The 14,727-nt window shown below is 30.4% G+C and overlaps 2 protein-coding genes across 5 annotated transcripts in view; both read left to right on the forward strand.

Annotated features, from left to right (window-relative positions):
- The first annotated feature begins 130 nt into the window (after window positions 1–130).
- LOC126849198 (UDP-glucuronic acid decarboxylase 1) lies at window positions 131–5,964 on the forward strand. 2 transcript variants are annotated; one of them, XM_050590828.1, is made up of 5 exons: window positions 131–459; window positions 2,205–2,798; window positions 2,876–2,989; window positions 3,061–3,381; window positions 3,467–5,964. In XM_050590828.1, the coding sequence occupies exons 1-5, from the start codon at window positions 399–401 to the stop codon at window positions 3,733–3,735; spliced, it is 1,359 nt and encodes a 452-aa protein (XP_050446785.1). In that variant the 5' UTR covers window positions 131–398; the 3' UTR covers window positions 3,736–5,964. The 2 variants fall into 2 exon arrangements, with proteins under 2 accessions (XP_050446785.1, XP_050446786.1); XM_050590829.1 differs by having other exon boundaries at window positions 132–459; window positions 2,208–2,798.
- A 4,270-nt stretch (window positions 5,965–10,234) lies between these two features.
- LOC126849138 (extracellular sulfatase SULF-1 homolog) overlaps window positions 10,235–14,727 on the forward strand; it is a 64,911-nt gene continuing 60,418 nt past the window's right edge. For 2 of the 3 annotated variants that reach the window (XM_050590719.1, XM_050590721.1), the window contains exon 1: window positions 10,235–10,487. The gene's annotated coding sequence lies outside the window, so the exon portion shown is untranslated. Of the gene's footprint in view, window positions 10,488–12,057; window positions 12,150–14,727 lie in introns of all 3 variants that reach the window. The other variant, XM_050590720.1, reaches the window with a different exon arrangement.

The following is a 14,727-nucleotide window of genomic DNA, read 5'->3' on the forward strand; positions in this document are numbered from 1 at the left end:
CGCGTAATAATTTCCATTAAATTTTCGAATGTAGATGCTTGAGATGGCAGCACCACGGTCGTACAATCCTGGTTACGTCAATAATTACACACGCAAATACATGTGTATGTATAGGTAAATGGTAGATGTGGGATGCAGCATGCAGCAGCAGCCGAAGCGATCGAACCATCGAATGCACGAGTAGTCAGTGCGCGTCGTAGAGGTTATGTTTCTCCCTCTCTCTCCTATCCCGTGTGTATGCATATTTTGAATAAGTGAACAAATCAAACTGGCTCGATCATACTCGATCGTATATGTTTTTCGTATATGTACGCGGGGAAAGTGCGATACTTGTCCGATAAGTCGCGGCGAGAGTGACGTAAGCGTGTGAATCGACGAGTCATGTGCAAATTTAAAGCATGGTTATCACGCAACGAAAGATGAAGCAAGTTGCGATCTTCACGGTTTGCATATTATTGGGTGAGTGATTTGAAGATGACAACTGTATCGCGACAGTGTTGATCGTCGATTGTATACGACGAACTGACCGATCTGGTCTTTTGGACCTCTTCGCGCTCTGTTTAGCCTTCTCATAATCGATAATATTAGAGTCAAAAACATTGTATATAATAAATAATCGAAATATGTAACAATTTAACGAACCTGTACGTTTCTATTATCACACTTGCCCTTCTGAATACTATGAATTTACTTCCGTTTCCAATTCTGTGCATTTGTGATATCATGTTCGCGATTTTTTAAATCTAGCTTTCTCTCTTTCTTTTTCTTATTTTTGAAATTTATTATGTCGTTCGTATAAGCCATTTTATCCTTCTACGTTTATATAACAATAATTATATGTGGCTTATGTATATGTCTTATATATAATTATTTTATGTATATATATATATATATAGAAAATACAATATTTAGTATAATATTTATTACAATATTTAGTACAATATTTAGTATTATTATTTATCCATACATACATAAGATATGTCTATTTCCTTGTGCTATTTCTAGTATATATCTATAGTTATAATTTATAGCATTCTGTACAGTAATATTTAGTATATTACACATACATACATACATACATACATATATATATATATATATATATATATATATATATATGTATGTATGTATGTATGTATGTATGTATGCATAATATACTAAATATTACTGTACAGAATGCTATAAATTATAACTATAGATATATACTAGAAATAGTACAAAGAAATAGACATATTTTGGCAGGCTCCTATTTTTCAAATTCAAACTTTACCTCGAACATTGAAAGATTTCTCAAATGTACATTAAACAAAAATTATTGAGAAAAAACAGACGTGTATAAAAAACAGCTGTTCGATAAAAAACGTGTTTTATAAATCGAATCATTCTGCCACAATTAATCATGCGTAATGTCGCGATATTATCGAGAAATATCATCTATTTTATCGAACTAAATTCTGTAATAAAAATCTGGACTCTTTCTACTATGAAATAAATGTTTCTTATTCATTATTTTTTAATGTTGATAAATGTTTAATTATTCCAGTATTTATTATATAAACAAGTATTATTGAGCACAAATTAAAAAATTTATTTTGAAAATTGTATTGTGTACAGTTTCCTGTAAAACTGCAATCGACAATAATATTCTACTTATTGACAACAAAAGGTTTTCTTAGAGCGCACATATACAGCATAATTTATGTAAGAACTATTTAACTTCGCGTTAAGAATCATTAAATGTGCTGACAATGAACGTAAAATTGAGAATAGGACAGTCATAGAAAAGTGGAAAAATTTTTTGAGCAATTGATTTATTTTATCTTAAATAAACTATTTTAGAAATAAATAAATAGAAAGAAAGAATAACGATATATTGGATGAAAAAGCTAAACAATGTAATAAGCAAGAAATTTAGCATTTTATTAATTTGAAAATTTTGCTGAGATCTAATAACTTGTATAAGTATTTATAATATAATTAAAAAACAATTTAATGAATAATATGAATATTATTCATGAATATTATTCATACACGCAAAAAGTTGATAAAGATACGAACTGTCAAAGATTTAATTTTTAATTTCATTTATAAAAAGAAAAAAAGTATTTATCTCTTTACCATTTTAAATAAAACTATTGTATTATTGTGAAATTTTATTAAAAGAATACGAAAGTTGCTAAATATTGTTTTTTTCTCGCTTCTAGCAGTATTGGGCTTTTATAGAACTGTCGTGACTACAGAAGAGGAACGATCTTTCGGCCGCGATCGACATCGCGGAGATAAGATTAATTTAGGTGATAGAAACGATGTCGTCGAAGTCGCAACTGAAAAGATTCGCGATGTCGAGGAGGAGCCATCCGATGGAGACATCAAGAACATCGAGGAGGCAAAGATTCGCATCCGCGAGCTGGAGGGCAAGCTCCAACATCTCGAGGTGGCGATCAAAAACGGAGTGGCGAAGGACTTTCCAACAGTCAAGTTTTTGAATTATAAGAATCGAAAGCGAATATTGGTGACGGGTGGCGCGGGTTTCGTCGGCTCCCACCTAGTCGATCGTCTCATGCTCGCCGGACACGAAGTTATAGTCGTTGATAACTTTTTCACCGGCAGAAAACGAAATGTCGAGCATTGGGTCGGTCATGAGAATTTCGAGTTGGTGCATCATGACATCGTGAGACCGTTGTATCTGGAAGTTGACGAGATATATCATCTCGCTAGTCCGGCCAGTCCGCCGCACTACATGTTAAATCCCGTGAAAACGATAAAGACGAACACTTTGGGTACTATAAATATGTTGGGTGAGTAGATCTTATTGAAAATGAAAAGAATAAATATGAAAACAGAGATAATGTTATGTAATTTATCGATATTTCAGGACTCGCGAAACGAGTCGGCGCGCGAGTATTAATTGCGAGCACGTCGGAAGTATACGGAGATCCTAACGAACATCCACAAGCAGAAACCTATTGGGGTCATGTAAATCCTATCGGTAAGATTGATTTTTTTTATATTGTTAGCATACTTAACTGAGTAATTGCCAAATTCTTGATACATATACAGGTCCGCGAGCATGCTACGATGAAGGAAAACGAGTTGCCGAAACATTGAGCTACGCTTATATGAGACAGGAAGGTGTTTCGGTCCGAGTAGCACGAATTTTTAATACCTTCGGCCCCAGAATGCACATGAATGATGGTCGCGTCGTATCAAATTTTATCCTCCAAGCTTTACAAAATAATTCAATTACGATTTATGGCAGTGGAGAACAAACGCGATCATTCCAATATGTCTCCGATTTAGTGGACGGATTAGTAGCGTTAATGGCATCTAATTATACCTTGCCTGTGAATATCGGAAATCCCGTGGAACATACAATCGAAAGTAAGATTTGCTTATTATACATAATTTTTTTCAAGTCTTTTTTTATTAATATTTGTCTAAAATTTAACATTCTAACTTGTTTCAGAATTTGCGCGTATAATAAAAGACTTGGTGGGTGCTACTAGCAAGATAGTTGAACTCGCGGCAGTCGAAGATGATCCGCAGAGAAGAAGACCGGATATTAGTAGAGCCAAAAAATATTTGAATTGGGAACCAAAGGTTCCTTTGGTTGAAGGCCTGAAGAAAACTATAGTATACTTTGCTAAAGAGTTGCAAAGAACAAAACATTTTCAAAAAAGTAATTCTAAACAGTCTTCTTATAAAAACGATCACGATATTGTAGAACAACTTTAAAGGATTAAGTGTAATGATACGCGATTAATGTATCCACTTTCAAAGTGGCGTGAAAGTGCCATTAAGCTATGGACCAGTATGTGCCAAACAAAGCCCCGTCCAATCAAATTTTACATAATTTATATAACCATCGATACATTTATACGCTAATCTTATTAATCAGTCTCTTGAATTTTTTCCTAATAAATATATGTTATGTTCCTCATAGTAATAATTTAAAATTAATTTTTTTTCCATGACTATGTACTATATAATTTGATAATAATTTTATTTCAAATATATATTTTAAAATACATATTTACAATACATAAATAAATTTATGTACTAATATATCTTTTACATATTTAAATATGTTTAAATATATATCTGAAAATATGTTTTCTATTATATTTATTTCTTTTATTATTGTAATGAAACATTGTCGATATTAAATTATCTCAATGTATAGATTCTAAATAGGAGATATAATTTATATCTTTTAACTCATGCTCATGCTTATGCTCTCTGTTCATTCATATAAGTTTCTTGAGTAAAACTGAAAATGGTGCTGGTGATATAAGAGATTTTTTTTGTAATATATTTTCTTTGTATATTAAGAATCGTATGTAATCTCTATCTCTTGAGTATAAACAAATTTACCTAGTTCTTACATATAAACTATGTTTAAATATAATTATCCAACATTGTATCCATCTTTTATTTTCTGTATTGTAAATAATGTTATTAAACATGTGTACTTGCAATATAAACTTTAAGAAACATTTATATAAATTATTTTTAGAAATATAGCAGTAATGTGAAAGTTTTCGACTCTTGTACAATGCTATCGAAACAAATGTTATTTATAATGATAAGAATAACATATATTTATATTAGAATTGTACTATATGATATATGAGAATTGTACTATTTAGTATAAATCACATAAACTCTCTATAAGACTGTAATAACAAACACAATATGTGTAAACAAGAAAGTAATTTTATATTTTATATATGAGTAAAAAGGGAGAAGATAAATATTATTAGCAGAAAGAAATCATCTTTTTATATATATAATATTATAAATTATATATATGTTCTTTATACAATATAACTTGTATAAAATAATTAATTGCTATATTATTATTTCGAAAATGATAAAATGTCTTTATCGCGGTAAATTTTTTTTGCACGAATGTGAAAAGTAGAAATAATATTTTGTAAATTCCTTATATATAGGAATATAAGAAAAAGAGATTAATGTAAATAAATAACTAAATAAATATGTATATAAATAAATGTCTTTATATAAAAATTGAGAAAATTGAAAAATATAATATACATATATAATAATTCGATGTGTATGTTGTGTATATATATATTAACAATAAAAGAGAGAAAATAAGCAATTGCTTCCGAATGAAACAGTGACAAACTAATGACGAACTAATACAGTTTAATGCTATTTCCATTTAACAACTTTACTATGCAACAATCGCAACTAAACTAGAGCAGAGCAGACTGGAGATTGAGACTAGAATAATACGCAAAATACAACTATTGCCAGCGCCAGAGCCAAGTGGAATGTAAGATCCCCTCTCTATCCCATCGGCTTCGAATACCGAGCGTTTACGAATGTCAACGAAGGGATGCCTAGTGTACATCGCGCAATCAGCATCATCGCTTTCAGATGGTGGGAAAATAGTGGGAGATCTCTCACGCATTTCGTATGCAGCTGTCGCAGCTACGTAGTATTGTGCCATTCATATCTTTAGTCTATTTGTAACTATTCTAGAGTGAGGTTGCAATGGAATCAGTCGTATGTCGCTATATACATTCGCTCCTTTTTACCAGCATCACGATTATTCATGGCCAAATTTAAAACTTCATCTTCGAGAAGCAGTGTCATCGATGAAAGTCCGACTGATAATTTTTCCCTGCGTATAAAATAAGTTTTGGATAGATTTCAAAGTGAAAGATGAACGCGATACGTTCATAAATGACTACAAAAACGATGAGGATTTCTTTTACGAGTTATATTTATTGGCACAGAAGGTGAACAGAAACTACGCGATAAAAGATGCGATGTAGATATGAAAATAAAATATCGCACTATTTGGCGAAATTTCTTATTAAATATATATACACAACATGCATTTCCGAAATAGCAATATAAGATTAAAGGTTGTAGAAATATTTGTGACACAATGAGATTGATTAATGTAATAAATCTGTTGTAGTGTGGCAACCTTAGATTATGATTATTTCACCTCCGATATAAAATATGCGTTATGAAATATATTTTAATCTTTAAGAGTAGGAATATACGTTTTTTTATCTTTTAAATTATACTTTTTATATATATGGACGATTTTATGCGCTTTGTATAACTTAATATATTTGTAGAAACGAATGGTGTCGAAATATATATATATATATAAGAAATATAATGATATATACATCACTATATGTGCATGTGTGAATAGATTTCAAAAGCGTTTACTTTAGTTAGAAACCAATTAACTTATAATGTAAGTTTATTGTATAGTTTAGAGCTACTTTTCGTTTTTTATCTCTTAAAATATGAGTATCATCATTGTTTCATTCGAAATATAGAATGCATAAAACTCTAAACTCTAATAAATCTAGAAACATTCTCTTTCAAAAAATATAATAACGAATCAAAAGACTAAAGGACAGTTTCAATTAATTTAAAAACAATTTAAATTAATTCATCAAATTTAATAAACATTTTCTTTTTTTTTCAAAAATTATAAATTTATATTTTTACAAAAATTTTTCTCCATCTATTTCTCGTGAGGCGAATATCTCGCTCTTACATTGTTGATTCTTTTTATCCGGTGAAGGATAAAATAATACTAAATAATAATAACTTCATTGCGTATGTATACGAGCGATGCATTCCAGGACGAGATTGAAGAATAATCCGTATTGTTTAGAGCGACAATTTGAAGAATTGATTAGTCGTAATGGGTGTCGCGTGGGCTACAACAAGCCGTGCGTAGTCGACTTATCTTCAGAAAAGGAAGGTGAAAGGAAGAGTAAGTGGAAGAGAGACATAAGGTTTAGTTATTCTTAATGATAATGATTGCATCCGGGATATACAATGACTCGTTTTATACAAATAAAAGTGCTGTCCCGCGAGGGTGATGGTGATGACCTAATCGTTCTTGAAAGCATTTGTACAAGATATATGTTTAACTTGAAACACAGCACGTACGAACATATGTTTAAAAAAATGTATCGATTAAAAATCTATTTACTTAATCGTGTATTTCTTTGCATTGATAAATGAGATCAAATTAAATCTCTTAAATTAATTCTAAATAGTCTGTCTCAATATAACAAAACTAATTACTCAAGCTATATTTATATATGTATATGCTATATATCTATAATGTAAACTATGAAATTAATTTACTGTTCTTATTATAATTTCTCAGGACGAGAAAGAACAACAACAATGAATGTGCATTCTTGACACTTCATTGATTTTTCGATAAAATAAATATCACATCTATAAAAATGACACAATGTACATACAAAGATTAATTTATCTGCAATTATAGAAGATAAATAGACGAGTTGACATGATTTCTCAGATATCCGACAAATATTGGTAAAATTTACATATATGCGCTATTAATAAAACAATCTCGATAAAATATTCATTCAAGTATGCATTATTAATCAGAAGTGATTGATTTCACTAAATATTCGAATACGTCGGTATTTATGTTTGGTTCAAGCAGAATTCTTTCCTAGACATTATCGCCATTTATGTTTGCACTGATAAATCGATTTTATTGGAACATAAATTTGAGAAAAGAAACATTTTTTTATGATTAAAGAGAAAATTATAAAGAAATACAGATAACTCACGCTGGTCATGAAATCATTGTGAGTTTACGAAGATATTATATATTATATTACGAAGATATTATATATAATGTGCATAATAGAATGCAAACATACAATTTACATATCGGCACTACGCAAGAGTGCTCTTGGCATAAAATATTCGAGTATATGATAATATTAAATGATCACGAGAGAGAAGGTAAGGCGTGCGCTTTCCCTTGAAACTTTATCTTATCGTCGAAATGTCGGATCCGGAAGACCCAAGTTTAAACTTCAACCTGCGGATGCAAGTTTACTTTCGAGTCCAGCGGGGTCATACATACTTACACGATATACGTTCTACAGACATCAATAAAGATACCGTTCATGTTTCCGAGACATAAGTTTTCGCATCATGACCCTATGATATTTCGAGCAGCAAAAGTAACAGAACAGATGTAGGCGTCATCGTGAAGATTAATACATTACACATTAAAAGTTCTTCTCCAGCCTTCTGATCTTTACGTCGAAACATATGGGTTTATGGTATATGTACGAGGATTTTACTACCGAAATTCGTACGAACATTTTCAATTTATTAATTTTCGCTAAAAGCTTTACAAGCGCTTCCGCGTTGGTACTCGAGTTTTCATCGCCACTATTTTGTATAAATTATAAGCGAAAATTTAGCGAGTATATTTAATGCGTTTATAATTATTCTTGAAAGTAGTAACATTAATATATTGGTGGACGTAATTTTTCTCGATCGTGAGAGAGATTTCGAATTCTTTTAATAGTGTTTTTATTATAATGATAATATTCGACTGAAATTATGAGCATCACTACAATTGTGTGAAAATTGTAATAATTATTGGACCGATCATCACGAGAGCTCTTAAATTATTTACATTATTAACATGGAAAATTTTTGTTATAATAGAAAATTGTAATTTTATATATTAACAGTTTATATATTTTATAATAAAAACTATTTAAATACATATACAGTCAACCCTCCTATAACGCGGTGAGTGCGTACCGCGTTGTATGGAAACCGCGCTATAAGAAACTCGGATTTAACCGTACAAACCAGGCTAATTCGTAGCGCGTTCTATGGAAACCGTCTACCGCGTTGTATGGAAACCGCGCTATAAGAAACGCAGAATTAGTACAAATCACATTATTCGTACCGCGTTATATGGAGACCAATAAGGACAAGATAAATTATAAATTATTTTTATTGAATTGAAGAGTTTATATAAAGAAATGATACCAAAACTAAACTGAAAAACTGTTTTCCAACAAAACAAGAAAGACTTTTGTAAAATTTAATCTTTCAACACTCATCCTCGCTGTCAGATAATATGAGTCGCCTAACTCGTCTTCTTTTAATAGGCAAAATGTCTTCCTCACTTGGCTCATCTTCACATTGGTTTTCGATTGTAGCTTCCGACTGCCTGGACCTACATGAAACTGGCGCCATCTTTTCCCTTATAATTCAAATAGGCCCTAACGAACTAAACATAGGCTAAACATTCTTAGGCTACGCGGAAGGAACTTATGGGATGCTGTTGACGGAAATCGCGCTGTAAGAGTATCGTGTTATAGGAGGGCTTCGAATTTTCAGCTTCGCGTTATATGGAAACTGCGTTCTGAGAGTACCGCGTTATAGGAGGGCTGTCGCATTTTCAGCTCCGCGTTATATGGAAACCGCGTTCTGAGAGTACCGCGTTATAGGAGGGTTGACTGTACACGGAAAAAAGAAAATTCCTGTTTATATATTATTATATATATCTTCTTATTCTCTCTCTCTCTCTCTCTCTCTCTCTCTCTCTCTCTCTCTCTCTTAAAAATATCTTATTATATATAAATTATATACGCACAAATAGAAATATACGCACAAATAAAAATAACTTCAAACAGAATATGTGGGTGCATATTCTGTTTGAAGTTATTTTTATATTTATTTACTTGACTCTCGGCATAAAAATATGACCAAGAAATTGATCAATGACTTTTGAATATTCATAATCGATATTTAATGAGACTCTGTACTTTAGAAATTCGGAGAAATAATCGTATCTTTCGATCATAATACACTATAAAGAAAAAGGTGTGGCAAAATTATTATTGTTTTACCACCAATAATATATTATTTCGAACACGAAAAGAGCATTTACAGATTTACAACAGATTAAAATACACAAATTCAGAAATTCTAATTTAATATTAAAATAAAAATCTAGACAATTTAAAATTTGCATCATAAATATTGAAAAGTAAATAATTGATTGTTTTACTATCGATAGTCGTAAATTTCGAATCTTTTACATCGGATATACAGGTTGCCGCGACTGATCCCTTCCGCAATAGAGAGCGAACCGATAAATCGTCTCATCGCGGAGGAGAGTGAGATTTTCTCCGGCTCTCTCTCCCTCTCGTCAAGACACCGGTTTACCGGAGAGGAGGGCATCTCAGAAAGGTACACTTGGCGCGGTCGTAGGACTCGGTAAGGCCGAGATCGGCGCGCAGTTTTCTGCCGGCGCTCCGACCACCAAGGAGAAAAGGGTGGAGGAAGGGGAAGGAAAAAAGAGCGAGAGAGCGAGAGAGAGAGAGAGAGAGGGAGAGAGCAGCTGGATAGAGCGGAGGTAGACTGACTTCACAATTCAGTCTGATCGCGACGGTCGTGTAGGATGGTCGTGTGGTGATTTGTTCATTGCTTGTGTAACTTGTATTTTGACGCCACGTGCAATTTTTCGCTTTTGCCATCGTCGCGATTATTCGTGGCCGAATTTTTATCACCGATTCGGATTACAATAAACGAGAGGACATACGATTGATTGAGTTTCACTGTCAGGAAGCAGTGTGTTGAATGTCAGGAATCGCTGGCTGGATCTTCTCTGCATATATGTGAGTCTCCTTTTTTTATGTAAACAACTATGAACTTTCTGGTTTTCGATTCACTTAGTATCTATTTTTTCTAATGCGTTTACTCTCATTCAACATCGTACAAATTTATCATTATCAAGAGGATATGTATCTTATTATATCAATAAACCCGATTCAAAAATGTTGATATATCATTTTTGAAGTTGTCATATATCAGTCAGCTTAAATATGTGGTTGCACTCTTTAGAAGCTTTGCATCATGTTAGTATATATTTGTATATAAATTTATTATATTATTTTTATTTCACTGCATGTAATTTTTTATTGTTTTTAATGTTACACATTTGCGTAATTTTGTGCCAATAGTGTACCGAACTTGAGTGTTCGAAAAGAGAGATGCAATTTGCTAATATTATTGTATGATATCTTGATACTTCAAAAGAAATTTCTACTTCCCTTTACTAGTCGCCTAAAGTGCAAATAAAACAGGTTCTTCCTGTTCTCTGTCTTTTTTTCAGATACTGATTTAGTATTACTATCAGCCGAATCTAATTCATTGGAAGTTGCATGTCCGTTGTACAACGTATTGTTCTTTGATCTTTCGGGAAAATTCCATATTCTTTTAAATGGAATCGGTGCATTATTACTGAATACAATGAATATGTAATCATTGATAATTTCAGTCATAAATATATTACAAATAAAACATTTTAAATCAATGAAATTTCATTGAAAAAAATCTATTAATTATAGCTGTTTCAATCAGCAATATTTTAAAATACATCTAATGTTATATATGAAATATTAAAACATGACTTTTTCTGCAGATAAAACAAAGTTTTCACTTAAAGAACAATTAATCAACAATTTATCAAGTCATTTATAAAGAACAATTATATGATATTCTTGTTAAATGACATCACATGATTAATTTGATAGAAATAGCTCCTTCTTGTTTATTTACTTGAGCAATGCAACCACAAGAAATTATTTTACCGTACTTTATCGCGAATATTTCGTTATATTATTATTATACTATAAAATATTTCATAATATATATACATATTTATTTTTAAACAGAATATATTGTTATAAATTTATCTCATATGTAATATTAAATGCATTTTAAAATATTATTGATTAAAACAATACTTAGTAATTTTTTTTCAATTTTGTTAATTTATGCATTGTGTTATACATTTACAATATATCTATAATTCATGAAACTATCAATAATTATATATATATATATATATATATATATATATATATATATATATATATATGTTCATTACGTTCAATAATAATGTATTGATAATATTTAAAAAAGCATTTGCTAAAAAATCAAATGACAATGCAGCATTCATTTAGATTATTTATCCAATATGTGCGTCTCTCATATCAAATTTTATATGTAATTTTATTTTATTTGATGAACATGTTTGGTAATGCAGTTGTTGTTGATTTTACTTTATAAATTATATGCATCGACAGTAAAATTTGAAAATGATACTTTGGAGAATGTTGGAAATGTATTGCTACCGACCAATAATCCCGGTTAAGTATACAAACAAAAAAGTGTCTTTCGTAGGTCCTGCATAGCACCGTGATCAACTGCAGTAACCGCCTGGAAAGTGGAGAACCTGAGTTCGAGTCCCGAGTCAAGCTGCCTTTACTTCCAACGTTTGTCACGCTCATAATTCTATAAGTATTCTATACTACTAATTTATGTTTCTTTCAGTTTAGGGGGGAAAAAGGAACTTGTGAAAATCCTCTCTCCCCCACGCTATCAAAAATTATAACATCTAACTAAAGTTATAGTTACAGACAGCAGTCGCCAGGACCGCTATCTGAGGGGACGGCCTCTTTGATCACCGTAAACCCCAGATGTCTAATGTAATATGACTACTATGTCTAATACTAGCTATATTTATACTAGTTATTTATATTTTTGCTTTCGGGAAAGCAATTCTGTCAATCTCCATCTATTAGGTGAAAGGTGGATTTAATTACACATCTACATACACACACATATACATTAGTAAACACATCTTACCATCATGTTTCACCTTATATATAATAATACAATGACATGTTTCTTTCTGTTCTCTCAGGATTGATTTCATGTAAGCCTGACGTCTAACTTTCATTGGAATATGATGCATTGTCATTTGATTTTTTAGCAAATGCTTTTTTAAATATTATCAATACATTATTATTGAACGTAATGAACACACACACACACACACACACACACACATATATATATATATATATATATATGTGTGTGTGTGTGTGTGTGTATCATTTTTTAAAAATTCGATATAAGGAGATTAAGACAAAATTTAATAGAAATAGCTTCCTCTCGTTTATTTGCTTAAATAATGGGAAAGAAATGAATATTTTTCCGCGCGAATTACATTTCATTCTATTATATGTATTATATTTACAAAATGTAAATATCATAATATGTACATATTTATTTTCATAATTTATCAATACATGTGCGCTTCTCTATACCAAATTTTATATGTAGTTTTATTTTATTTGATAAATATGTTTGATAATGCAGTTGTTGTTGATTTTACTTTATAAATTATGTGCATCGACAGTAAAATTTGAAAATGGTACTTTGGAGAATGTTTGGAAATGTATTGCTACCGACCAATAATCCCGCTTAAGTATACAAACAAAAAAGTGTCTTTCGTAGGTCCTGCATAGCATCGTGATCAACTGCAGTAACCGCCCGGAAAATGGAGAACCTGAGTTCGAGTCCAGAGTCAGCTGCCTTTACTTCCAACGTTTGTCACGCTCATAATTCTATAAGTATTCTATACTACTAATTTATGTTTCTTTCAGTTTAGGGGGGAAAAAGGAACTTGTGAAAATCCTCTCTCCCCCACGCTATCAAAAATTATAACATCTAACTAAAGTTATAGTTACAGACAGCAGTCGCCAGGACCGCTATCTGAGGGGACGGCCTCTTTGATCACCGTAAACCCCAGATGTTTTGATATACATATGACTACTATGTCTAATACTAGCTATATTTATATTAGTTATTTATATTTTTGCTTTCGGGAAAGCAATTCTGTCAATCTCCATCTATTAGGTGAAAGTGGATTTAATTACACATCTACATACACACACATATACATTAGTAAACACATCTTATCATTATGTTTCACCTTATATATAATAATACAATGACATGTTTCTTTCTGTTCTCTCAGGATTGATTTCATGTAAGCCTGACGCCTAACTTTCATTGGAATATGATGCATTGTCATTTGATTTTTTAGCAAATGCTTTTTTAAATATTATCAATACATTATTATTGAACGTAATGAACATATATATATATATATATATATATATATATATATATATATATATATAATTATTGATAGTTTCATGAATTATAGATATATTGTAAATGTATAACACAATGCATAAATTAACAAAATTGAAAAAAAATTACTAAGTATTGTTTTAATCAATAATATTTTAAAATGCATTTAATATTACATATGAGATAAATTTATAACAATATATTCTGTTTAAAAAATATCTGAGTTTTATCAAGAGTCTTGTCGATTTTTATGAGTTTATCATATCTTTAAAGTAAAAATATGTAATATGTATATAGCAATTCTCTCTCTAAATTTGAATATAAGTTGTACTGTACTTGTATTGTTATTACTAATTTTTCAATTTTACTACTGTAACTAGTGAAACAAAAAGGCGAAGATAGAGGTGCAAAATGTATTTTTATTAAAAATCAGTAAATACTCATTAATTTTCTGAATGAAATTTTGTGTTATTGTTTTAATTAATGATATTTTAATTGATTTAATATTAGAGAGTAAATGTTCATGTAGATCGGTTATTATTGTACATCCGTGTAAATATCGGCAAATCCATCTTAAAAAGGCAGTACATAATATAGGTTTCATCTCAATTAATAGATTATCGAGAAGAATCGAGAAAAAGTAAATTTTTGTCATGCTGTTTTTCTTTCTTTTACAAGTTTATGAATATATTAAAAATATTTTATACCAAAAATAAATTTATGACAGATTGCGATAATGTTACATTTAAAAAATTATAATTAAGTGATTTTTGAGAATCTATTAAAGATAAAATTTATCATTTTATCATTATATCACCAAACGAGGTTGCAAATTGTTAATATTACCAAATAGTTAATATCATTTAATCCGATTTATATATGATTATATATATTTGCGTTTGAAATATA

The sequence above is a fragment of the Cataglyphis hispanica genome, chromosome 4, assembly GCF_021464435.1.
Source record: "Cataglyphis hispanica isolate Lineage 1 chromosome 4, ULB_Chis1_1.0, whole genome shotgun sequence".
Taxonomy (NCBI): domain Eukaryota; kingdom Metazoa; phylum Arthropoda; class Insecta; order Hymenoptera; family Formicidae; genus Cataglyphis; species Cataglyphis hispanica.